Below are 12,593 nucleotides of genomic sequence, written 5' to 3' on the forward strand. Positions count from 1 at the left end.
TTTGATACTTCTAATTCTACTGTGTTTTTCGACAAATCCATAAAAGAAGATATTTGTGGAATCCCGGATCACGTATGCCCTCAAGTGATCCCAAATATTTTTAATAATAAATTTAAAGAAGTCAACTGTAATAAAATGTTTTACACTGACGGATCACATCTCGACGGGTCCACTGGCTTCGGTATATTTAATGAAAATTTCACCGCCTCCTATAAACTCAATGATCCAGCTTCAGTTTACGTCGCAGAACTAGCTGCAATTCAGTATACCCTTGAGATCACTGAAACTTTGCCTGCAGACCATTACTTCATTGTATCGGACATTCTCAGCTCTATTGATGCTCTTCGCTCAGTGAAGCCTGGAAAGTACTCACCGTATTTCCTGGGGAAAATACGGGAACAACTGAGTGCTTTATCTGAGAAATCATACTGGATTGCCTTGGTTTGGGTCTCATCACATTGTTCCGTAAGGGGCAATGAAATGGCGGACTCACTGGCCAAGGTGGGCGCATGCTTCAATGAATTTTTCAGTCGTTCTCGTCAAGAGGCACTCGTCAGCTGGAAAACCTCCTGGAATGATGAAAGTCTAGGACGGTGGTTACATTCCATTATACCTCAGGTATCGACGAAAGTTTGGTTCCGAGGGTTGGATGTGAACCGAGACTTTATTCGGACAATATCAAGACTTATGTCCAACCACTACTTGCTCAAAGCGCATCTTGATCGTGTGGGCCTTACTGAGAGTAATCACTGCGCTTGCGGTGACGGTTACGATGACATCGAACATATTGTTTGGGTGTGCTCCGAGTATTGTGACGCCAGACTCCAGCTAATCGATTCCCTTCGGGCCCGAGGTAGACCACCTTATGTTCCAGTCTGTGACGTTCTGGCGACCCGAGATCCTCTTTACATGACCTACCTCTATAACTTCTTAAAAGCCATAGACGTGCAAATCTAGTGCCCTCTTTTTCTCTTCATTCTACAGCCCACTGTATCAACTCATCCTTTTCTTCTATGGAACGGTATGATATACGATGAACGATTCCTCGGACTGCAGAAAACGCCAAAAATGTCCTACAGTGCTGGTCAACCACTACTACACCACATCCGGAAGAAACATGAAAAACTCAACCGGAAAACGCAAAAACAAGCTGTGCATAAATATGAATTCTTAATGACAAGATTTATTGTTTATCAGGTCCCACCCTCCCGATACTCCTTTACTAACCCTAGGGGAGTAGGCCACCCCTTAATATGGCTTCCCTTCAATCTCTTTCTAACAACAAGACCAACGGCCACGTTAAGCTAACCGCAATGAGCCAAATAAAAGCATTTTATTAATAAAAAAATCTAGTAAATTGTCAATTTGAATGTATCAAAGTTCAACTTCGGACGATGTCATGTGTACGGGAAGACAACTTTAAAAAAAGCCTCGGAAGATGCTCGAAATGTCCGCCATTTTGATTTTGTTGGATTTATAAAAACAGTTTTTCGTATCCGCAAATGCACATATACAGATACCGTGAAATGAAAATTTCCTGCCATACTATGTTTATGTGCAATCAAATCAAGAAAAAAGACTATTTTGGTCGTGAATATGACTCACTTTCCAAAATTTACCCAGTACAAGAATTGGTAGAACTTTATCACGAATATCTCATGTTGTATTTGAGACAGCAACATATTTTTTGTCCATATCATCGGAAATAAGAAAGACACTCTTTGAAACGGCGCACAGTGGTTCGAATCAATAAAACGTGATTAATCCACCTAGCAGTGAGATGATACCTTTTTTCATCAATACGCATGTGTTTTTGCATGGATATTCTTAGGTGTTTTAGTTCTCATGACATTATTTTAATTATCGTCGTTTTAAACCGCAAATTGAGACTTTAATCACTCATTACTCTGTAATGTCGAAACTGCAAAACATATCGAATTTCAATCTTAGCGTGCGACAATCGATTGAACATTCCATGAGATGTCGAAGTAAGTTCCACTTTAGAGTTTTTCGTCATTATTTATGGTACTTCCAGATCCGGTATTAAGGAATTAGCATAGCCCAAAATGATTCGAATGGCCATACATTATTACGCCAAACAATTTACATGAAATTTATAAACTCCTCATCTGTAATTCCAGAATCGGATAAAATTCACCAATTTTGTATGGGCCCTTAAGTCCTGTAATATTTGTTTTTGAAGTTCGATTTGGTCTTTTTTGAGAAAATGATTGAGCTTTGAGAAACGACTGGATACTGGAACCGGAATTCTAAAATCGGTGTAGCCGAAATCAGTTAAATTCACCTGAGCAGTGTGTAGACATCTTTGAGAAATTGCAGTGCGAATTAAAATTTGGGGGTACATTCCGAATCCAAAAACGAATACCGCTCAAACTGAAATAAATTTATTTGGTAATCGACTAACAAAATCTGTAAACCCGATAAACCTGATTAATTTATGTGAAATGGACATTTTTATACTAATCACCCTGCATTTTCTAAACCAGAAGTCGGATCTGACTAAAAAGTAAGAGGTTTTATAGGATTTTAAGACCTCTCATTTGAATCATAGATGATTCTTAGATTTCATTTGAATCTTAGATCGGTTCAGCCATCTACGAGAAAAATTAATTGCATTATTTTAATTTCGTTTCACATATCATCCTGTGGTTCCGCAATCAGAAGTAGGATCCAAACGTAATTCAGGAACCTTGTTTGGGAGTATACGACTTTTCATATGAATCTGAGTTTGTAGAAAACGGTTTAACCATCTCCGAGAAAATTGAGTGAAATTATTTGTCACACACGCATTCGCTGATCTCGACGAACTGAGTCGTATGGTATATGGAAGTCATGTTCTTCCAGCATTTATTGCTGTAAATAGTTTAAATCAATATAATTATGGAATTACTTCCAACTCGATAATGCTGGTATCATCTGGTTTACATATGCCATATTCGAAAGATTATGTTGCCAAAAATGAACCGTGCTAAAATTGGTCCGAGGCAAATTGTCATAAAAAAGGATGCTATACACAGTCTTTTTGGTACTTAGAAACAATTATATGTAACAGTATAAAAAATCGTGTTTCATGTTGCTCCCAAGCATTGCTTTTTCATACAGCGCTCAAAATTCCTTCTACTGGAATAAGGCTTACACAAAAATATCGATATCTCCGTTAAAAATGGACGGATTTTAACAATCTATGGCTTGATGGATAGGTATTACCGAGCGAAATCTAAGTCTGAAAATATATTCTGTTTTTAGGGTCAATTGTGACAGATACTGTCAAAAAACTGAAAATTTTGACATAAAACTTCGTGTAACTCAAAAAGTAAACATCCGATCTTAAAACCATTCAATAGCGTTCTGGGTGACGGGGAGACCTTTCATTTGCGACTAGTTTGATCAAAATCGGTCCAGCCATCTCTGAGATCTCGACCTCTTAGTTGACAACACACATACAGACACACACACATACACACACACAGACATTTGCTCAGTTCGTCGAGCTGAATCGATTGGTATATGACATTCGGCCCTCCGGGCCTCGGAAAATTTTTCGAAAGTTTGAGCGAATTCTATACCTATTTTTTATATATATAAAAAAAAGGTAAAAACGTGGACATAAATCAGTAGCTGCCAAACCGTTCTTTTTATGCATATAGTTGCTTTTAAGAAATTATTTACGAATATATACCGCGTAATTTGATTCTATCCCTAATTGTTCATGGCCTACTTTGACAAAAAATATAACCATAACTTTTTTTTCTGAAGAGATAGAAAATTTTTTTCTTCTAAAATGTTTTAGAACTATTGAAAATAATTTACTTTGTCAAATATACCAAAAGTCTAGGTCGCACCGTTTCGAATATACAAAGCGTTTTGACGGCAACCCCCTTAAAATCAGTTTTTTATTCATAACTTGTTTCGAGTTATTTTTTTTATGCATACTTTGTTTAGAATAATTAAAGAAAATAAAAAATCCCATATTTTTGTTGACGGTAGTGCATACGTTTGTTGTTTCCTGGTAAAGTTATACAACGCTTTACCTTTTTTTTACCTATGATAAAACCTTACACCGAAGCGAAATATGCAACTTCATGCAGCTGATTTTTACAGAATTTATAGAAAAAGATATGCCCAATACTATAATAAAAAATCTAAGTGGAACTCGATGGAACTTTTTTTTAGGCTGTTTCAAAGTAAGTTTTAGTTATTGAATTATGACAACCCCCTTAAAACTAGTTTTCTAATCATAATTTGTTACAAGGTATTTTTTTATACATACTTTGTTTGGAATAATTGTAGAAGACATAAAATCCCATAATTTTGTTGAAGGTAAGGTATAGGTTTATTCTTTTCTGGAAAAGTTATACATCATTTTACCTATTTTTACCTAGGAAACCTTGTACAGAAGCGAAATATGCAACTTAATGCAGCAAACTTTTACAATACTTATAGCAAAATATATTCCTAATCCAATTTATTTTCCAATGAGAATATCCTGAGAACTATTCGTGTGACTCATTTTCACTATGGCCATGCTGAAACCATGAATGTTTAAGAAACGGAGGGCGTCACGCGTCTGCTATTTCTGTAACTCACTTTTGCAGTGAGCGTAGAGATGGGCAATTCGCTCCTGAGTTATTCCAGTGAATCGAATCTTTAAAGTGAGCTGATAGCTTACAGCTCTTTTTAAAAGAACCGCACTGGTAAGCAGGAATGCCAGGTTCACAGATTAATCTGTGTTTTACAGACTTTCAACCTTTTGCACGGATTTCAGAAATGGTACAGATTCTCACAGATTCAGATTTACACAGATTCTGAAATCGATCATAGATTTTTAAAATTGATCACAGTTTAGCACTAAAAAGCGGTAGGAAATAGTGAGAGTTTTTGGATGGTCACAGATTTTTGAAAAAATGATTTAGCATCCCTGCTGGTAAGGTGTAAACAAGCGACGAGTTGAAAGGATCTTCAGCTCTTGAAGAGCGAGTTATAAATAAGAAGAAAAGTGTACATGAGCTCTTGTCAGTTCTTCAAAATGTGCATCTATCCTTCTTTTGCAGATTGAATGAGCAATTGTCAATAAGAAATCTTACCTCTCACTCAGTAGGCTAAGGTATATTCAGGGATGCCACTTTTGCAGATATTCTCAGATATGACATAATAATAATTCGCAGACAAGTTAGTTCGCATAGCATTGTTCTTTGTGCATCAATGATTTCGATCACGCATATGAAAGAAAAACGGAGTAAGAAATACGGTGCAAAAAACGGCGCTCGAAACAAACCTTCAGTTCAATCTAAATGAGCTGATGAGCTGAAACATTGAATCGATTCCCTTTAGTGAGCTGATCGGTTCGGAGCTGCTCACCGATACGAGCTGTTTCGCCCATCTCTAAGTGAGCGTCGCACGATCAACATATTGTCTTAAAAATGTGTTGCTTTGTGTTTACACGTTTAAAAATGAAATCTTTTCGAAAGGTTTGTACTTTTACAATACTTTTTCATATTTTGTTTGGAAAACATGTTTCCTATTTTGCCTTTCTCTATAGAAAGGTATTAGAATTGCTGGAAAAACCGACTTTCAAACGGAGCCTCGGAGACCCATAGTGTTATATACCATTCGACTCAGTTCGACGAGATCGGAAAAGGTCTGTGTGTATGTGTGTGTGTGTGCACTTTTAGAACATATTTGAACGCGCTCAATTTTCTCAGAGATGGCTGAACCGATTTTAACAAACTTGGGCTCGTTTGAAAGCTACTGTCGGGCCACTGATCAAGTTCGAAGATCAAATGGCTGTGACTTTTGGTTCCAGATATATGATGTTATATATGAAGTAACCGACAAAACACGTTGATTTTTACCGGTCTTATATATATAAGGGTGCCAAAATTTTGGGATCACCTCTATTTTCGTTAAGCTCTAGTGCTCAAAAGTTCAAGCACCTCTAAAAAAGCCTTCATGCAAAATTTGAGCTAAATTTTTTTCCGATTTCGAAAATTTCATGTACTGGTGATTTTTCAAGATATATGAAAATTCCACTAAGTGGACTAAGAAGCCTTTTTTAAGATTAGCATCATTGTTCTCATACAAATAGGCAACGCAAATGTCAAGCACTAGTTTGGAAAAATGATGCTGACTGTGTGACATAAACACTGAAGCATGCCTTTGTGAACTACTCGAATCAATCTGAATCAATTGTTGTCAAAATTGGTATCCGAAATTATTTAATAAAAGTATGAAATATATTTTCATGAGACTTTTGACCGTCTTTTTCCAGTTTTGGACCACTGTGCGGCGTTGAAAAATTGTGTGTTTCATTACTTTAATCGATATACATATTATTGAGAACATAATTGTAAAGTTTCAAAGCCAAACATCGAACACTTTCTAGATCATGATTCTTCGATTTTTCTCACACACAATCATGCACCGAAATTCTGAAGCTCGTTTTATCGAAAGCACGTTTTGACATTCTGTACCAAGCAAAGCCTTGGTATTTCATTCCTTTTGGAGAGGTTTAATATTCTGTTTAGACAGACTTCGTAACCGATTCTTAGTATACAGGAAACTAAGAATCCTTCGATAAAAAAAACTATTGAATCAATCGAATAGTTTCCTATTAAATAAATGAAACTATAGCTAACGAGACTCGGAAAACATTTGAAAACGGTTGGAAATAGAAGATATTTAGTAAACTTTATCTTAATATCTCTGTACTTCAAAAATGGGAGCATATATCAAAATTTGCAATTGCACTTTTGGGATTTAAAACTTTTTCTTTATTTTACAAAATTAGGTCGGAAAATATTTTACAAACATGTTTTAACATTATTAAAAATTCCACATATTTTTCGATATTTCTTTACTGACCTACAATGCATCAAACTAAGTCTGCTTTCATGCATTCAAATCTTTCCAATGCGGTCCAGTTTCAGGACAGTTCCACGCTCGGGCGATTCCACACGTTTCAATGCGTGTATTCTCACCTATTCGGCATCGTTTTATGTCGTTAGCACAGAACGAACATAGACAAGCTTGAGCCATTTCTATATCGATTAAAACTTTAACAACGAAAAAGATTCAACGACTGTTCGAACAACAATAAACGAATAAAAAAAAACCAAAACATGATCGGTGAACCAACTGTTCTTCCCCCTCTGCTGGATAATTATGAAAACATCTCTTCTCCAAGGAAGAAAAATCCTGCTTCATTCTGCCTTAATTATAAACTGTTTCGAATAATCAAATGAATTTTAAAACAAAGACTTCAGGAACTTATTTTCCACTCTGGAATCCTCACAACAATCATCGTCAGTGGCAACACGAACTAGAATGGAATATGCGACACAGAAGAAAAGTGATTATTTTCTCGATTGATGTCACTGACGATTGATGATGTTGTTCTGTAAGTGCAGTGAGCTGAGCCCGAATGCTTCAGTCGAACAGCAGTGATATGAAATGAGCTCTGTCCAAATGACAGAACATCGGTCTCCGAATGCCCAACCGTACATCGGGTGCAGGTCCAGGTTGGCAATTATTGCTTGCTGTTGTGATTGACTTTGATTTTGATTTTAATTGAAGCTTTCTCGGCACTTGCCTCCCATTCATACCACGTCGGTTCTTCCACCAACTTTCACACGACAAATGAGTGAACGGATGAGGACAGCTTTCTCACTCGCTCTCTCACTCATTCAGAACGGGTTCAACGATGATGTCGATAGCATTTTGTGACTAGTTTGTGAGCATTCTGTTGCTCCCAATAGTTGGAGTGTTCTGGTAGTGGAATTCGATAAATCGTTATGATTATTGAATAAGAGCTTTCATTAGCAATTGCTGCAAGTGCATTGCAGAACGACGACCGTCCGGAGACTGTTGCTATTTCGGGTGGGGAAATTGATTACTGTCTGACTGAAGAAGAACCTTTTGCGTGGCACACTTTGATCAGCGACTAGTAAGTACCGGAACAACGTAACCTGGACTGATACTTAGTTATGCTCAAACGGAAGCTGAAACGTCAGATTGATAAAGTTTGTTGAAAATTTAATTGACAGAAATTCAAAGACCGATACGGTTCTCGATTGATTTTGTGTTATTGAGAACGGAAGTCAGGCTCATATCTAATTTCTATTGGTTTGATCACACAAACTTCGTCGTTGTATGCCTACTTGGATGGGAATGTTGTAGTACGTGTGTAAAGTGTATCCCTTGATGCTGCCATTGAATTGGTATTCGAACAGACCGGTGTACAGAATAAAGCGTTACACAGAAAACAACATTTTTTTCAAGCTACGTCATTTTACGTATGATGTTACATAAGAACACAGATGATAATATAATAGATAAATAATAATGCGCGTTTAAAATCCAACAAGGAGAGCTCGAAGCCCAACAAAAAATTAACCAATCGTGTAGTTAGTGAAAACCTGTCACAAACCAGACAACCAAACTGAGATTCCACATCGCAAAGAGGAAACATGCCAACGAGGATTCCTTCGGAAGAGAAAGAAGCAATTTTCCATTCTTCACTCTGGGGAAGCAAATTTATTCCACATTCGGTTCCTGTTTCGGTTAGTCTGGACTGAATGACGTCCAAAGGCAAGTTCCGGAAGTTTGGTAAAAACGACTGTCCACCCCCGCCCATCAGTTTAGTTGTAGTTGCGCTTGTCACCGAAGATCTATTTGGGAACGGTGCTTCCGTGGATTGAAGGAAAAACGGTCCGAGAAGAGAACATCAACATTCGTATTCAGCTGTAGCATCCCGAGTAGACAGCTCACAATAGAAGTTCACAGCTGGTTGACGAAGTGGATTTATTTATTGTTTGCTTTGTGAGCTGTGTTATGTTTTCGGCGGTAGAAGGGCTCAAATAGAACATGAACAACAGTGACACTGCACTAAACTGGTAATATTATTTGTTTTCTATTTTACTCTTTCAATTTCACATTGCATCATTATTGGCATTTGAAAGTTTTTTATTTAATTTTAATGATAAAATTCTTTTCAATTGTGTGAATAATTTTACATTTTTCGACAACTGCACACTTCCGTAATCATTCGAAAAAGCTCACACACGCTCGACGCTACGAATGGCAACGGGTGTCGGATGGGAAATTATTCATTTTCACGACCCATTTCGCATCAGTGAATCAACTTGTACCACTTCATATTTCTCCTGATGGCATGCCACACCGAGTTCTGTGATGAAGCTGATGATGATGACGCTGCTGTTGCTGCCGGCGCTCTTTCGAAAACTGAAATGGAAGAGAAATTTCCCTGTCTTCGACTCCAAAAACACCCCTTTTCGTTTGCCCGAAGCTACAAACAGAGACCGTAAATAGCGGATTCGGAAGGACAGGCCGGGAACACCAGCTGTTTGGTTATAATTTTTAATAACAAATGTGTTGCAAATTTGACGGATTTCGGTGAACGGAGAATGAAGCGACCGTAAAACTGACATGACACACACCCGTTACCAAAACGGTGACGTAGGGCGGTATTACAAAAAACTCTACCCCACCGTCTTGCATCTCCGCCCTTCAATAAAAATGAAGAGTTGAAGAATGGTTTTCAATTGGATTCGGCCGTTGTTTGTCATGTCTAACATAAAATGTGGTAAGCATGTGGTTTCCTAAATAAACAGTAAACCGTAGATATTTGAACCCGCACTGGGAACTCATTCAAACAACACTTCGGTGTTGGGATGGCATCGTAGGACGGGACTTTAATTGGGTAAACTTGACCGTTGGTTTTATGTTACTTACACGATGAATCTGTTTGCTACCCTCGATGCTTACCTGTAAACAAACAAACAAAACGAAAAAAAAACATTTATTTACTATATATGTTAGTTTACAATTTTATAATAGAGTAAACTTTTCGGTTGGAGTGTTCAAAGTTAGTGTCTAAAATTTTACTGCATACTGCAAGTACTTCATTCAGCCTAAACTAAAAAAAAACTAAACGACCGTTTGAATATTTGTCTCAATCTCTCTCTTGTTTCGATTTTCGCATTAGTATTTCACGAGACACAGATTAGATTGTTGTTGGCTAACGTTTCGATGAAATCGCGTTTTCCACGCAATAGAAACAAAGAAAACGAATGTTTGAAGTGGTAAGTTGCGGAACAAGAACGTGTCCTAGAGTGGCTCTGTTGATAAAGAATCTCCACGGTAAGAAGAAGGAAGGCAAATTGTCAAATATTTTTGCTGATTATTATTTTTGTGATTTCTGTAAGTGCGATTGCGTACTTCATAGAATCCGATGTGTAATTGTCTCGCATTGACGCAACTACGTATCCGGCTTTTTGGTTCTCCATACATGTTTGAATCTGTGTATGGTGAGCTAAATTTAAACGATATTCTATCGTTTCTCACCCAATATGGTAAGGTGTAATAGTCAGAAGAGTTCATCGTTGCTCTTGGAGTGATTAAATCCCTTCTGTTTCTACCCAAAACGGTTTTAGTACATTATTTGACATCCCTTATGGGATGCCGAATTAACTTCTGTTCATACTTGCGAATCGTTCGGTAAAATCTCTAAATCCTTTAGTGGATGCAGAACGATTTTTTTTGTTTTGTGCTGTTTTCCCACCTCACCTACTTCACATTTCCTGTCCATGTTTCTTGTATCCGTCGCTTCCCATCAGGTGAATGATGAGACGCCACAGTAAGGCACAAATCACTAAATAGATCGGGGAACATGCCACTTGAGCCTTCTTGATTAGATGCCCAAGAGACAACTAAACTGGATGAGTCTCAAATGTATATCGGCCGAAGGAAGCATCACTGGTTCTGAAGAGTAAAAATATACTTTTCCGACCGTACACAGTGTACTAGAACGGAGCTCTGTTTCATAGAGATGTTGTTTACCTGCACCTGCAGTGGTATAAGGAGTGTATCGAAAATAAGCTATGCACATACATTTGTGTTGTACGCATGTATTTGTGATGGTTTTTTATGCTCAGATCGCAGCATGCTGTGCGTTTGACTGTCAGCTTTCGATTCTTTACTTGTTTGTGCGGTTGACATTTTGCGTTTTCAAAATGTCGCATATTGAAAAGGAAGTGGAAATTAAAGTTCTGGACACATGGCTAAGTGAGAAGGGTATTACTATGCGAAAATTGGCGAAGCAGTTTGGAATTCATTGTGCCAGTGTTAAAACCATCATTAATAAGTTTGAAGAACACTATTCGTTGGATGAGCTACCAGGAAGAGACAGAAAACCCGGTTTTTCCAACCCGAAACTAGTCCAGAAAGTGGTATCTCTAGTCTTGAAGAAAAAATCAATGTCAATACGTGATTTGGTCAAAAAAGCAGGAACGAGTGTCGAAATGATCCAGCATACCAAGAGGCGACCTACAAGAAGCAGAAAATCTCGGAACAAAGTTTAAAACAGAAGAAGCAAGCAGCAACTAGGGCCCGGAAATTGTATTCGCGTGTTTTGCAGGGTCCGGATGCATGCGTTTTGATGGACGATGTAAAAGAGGACTCAAAAACCCTTCCAGGTCTACAATACTTTACTATCGTCGATGGGGAGGATGTGAGCGATGCGGACAGGTCGATTCAAGTAGAGAAACTCGGTCGAAAGGTACTGGTATGGCAAGCAATATGTTCCTGTGGATTGAAGTCAACCAGTTTTTACACTACCGGAACTATAAATGCAGAAATCTATCGATATGAGTGTTTCCAGGAGAGATTGCTGCCTTTATATAAGAAGCATAGTACACCTCCACTGTTTTGGCTGGATTTGGCGTCGGCGCACTATGCCAAAACCACTCTCAATTGGCTTGCGGAAAAGGGTATACATTTCGTTGAGAAAAATATCAATCCACCAAATTGGCCTCAGCTTCGACCCATCGAACGTTACTGGGCAAACGTGAAGAGGGTCTTCAAGAAGACTGGTTAGGAATATCGTTTTTTATCATAATTTGAAAGATAAAATGTGTGGATAGCTTATTTTCGATACACTCCTTACTTGAATCTGTTTAACGTTCGGAATAGTCCTGTTTCTGGAGTATACAAATTCACCAATTCTATAACAACATAAACTATAAACTATAAACCGAATTCTCCTAGTGGTGTGGTCTTGTCATTCAAATATTCTCATAACATTTTTCCGTTGAGCCAATTTTTTCTTCATATTATCCGTCCTTTAATTATTATGTCATTTTTTCAACAGCATTAGCATGATCAGCCACACTTGATTCGTGACTGCATTGTGGCAATTGTATAAATCAATGATTCCCAGACTGGCCCCTACAGCCCACCAGTGGGCGTTATCTAAATTTCTGTGGGTAGTACACTCAAAATGGTCAACAGGTAGGCAATGAGTCGCAAAAAGTGGGTTTCTTCATTAAACAACGGTCAAAGCAAATGTATTCATAACAAATTTATAAATCGTTGATAAATCCAGGCCAGAATTAAGCCAACTTACAGGGTCCGGCACTCGAAGTGTAACAAACTTCAGACCTTCGAGCCTGGCGTCAAGGTAAATGCGACATATTATCGGGAAAGTATTCTGGAGGTTGCTTTGAAGCCGTGGGCAGACAAACATTTCGGTGGCAGACCATGGACGTTTCAGTAGG

The 12,593-nt window shown here is 37.9% G+C and overlaps 1 protein-coding gene across 5 annotated transcripts in view; it reads right to left on the reverse strand.

The window, feature by feature from the left end:
- Window positions 1-12,593, reverse strand: part of LOC131436773 (uncharacterized) — a 607,210-nt gene that overhangs the window by 345,342 nt on the left and 249,275 nt on the right. The window contains exon 4 of one of the 5 annotated variants that reach the window (XM_058605681.1): window positions 9,587-9,804. The exons of the other annotated variants lie outside the window; for them this stretch is intronic. Coding sequence (XP_058461664.1) covers window positions 9,788-9,804 — 17 coding nt within the window. The 3' untranslated portion in view covers window positions 9,587-9,787. Of the gene's footprint in view, window positions 1-9,586; window positions 9,805-12,593 lie in introns of those variants that run through there. 5 annotated transcript variants of the gene reach the window in all.

Source organism: Malaya genurostris, chromosome 3, assembly GCF_030247185.1.
Source record: "Malaya genurostris strain Urasoe2022 chromosome 3, Malgen_1.1, whole genome shotgun sequence".
NCBI lineage: Eukaryota > Metazoa > Arthropoda > Insecta > Diptera > Culicidae > Malaya > Malaya genurostris.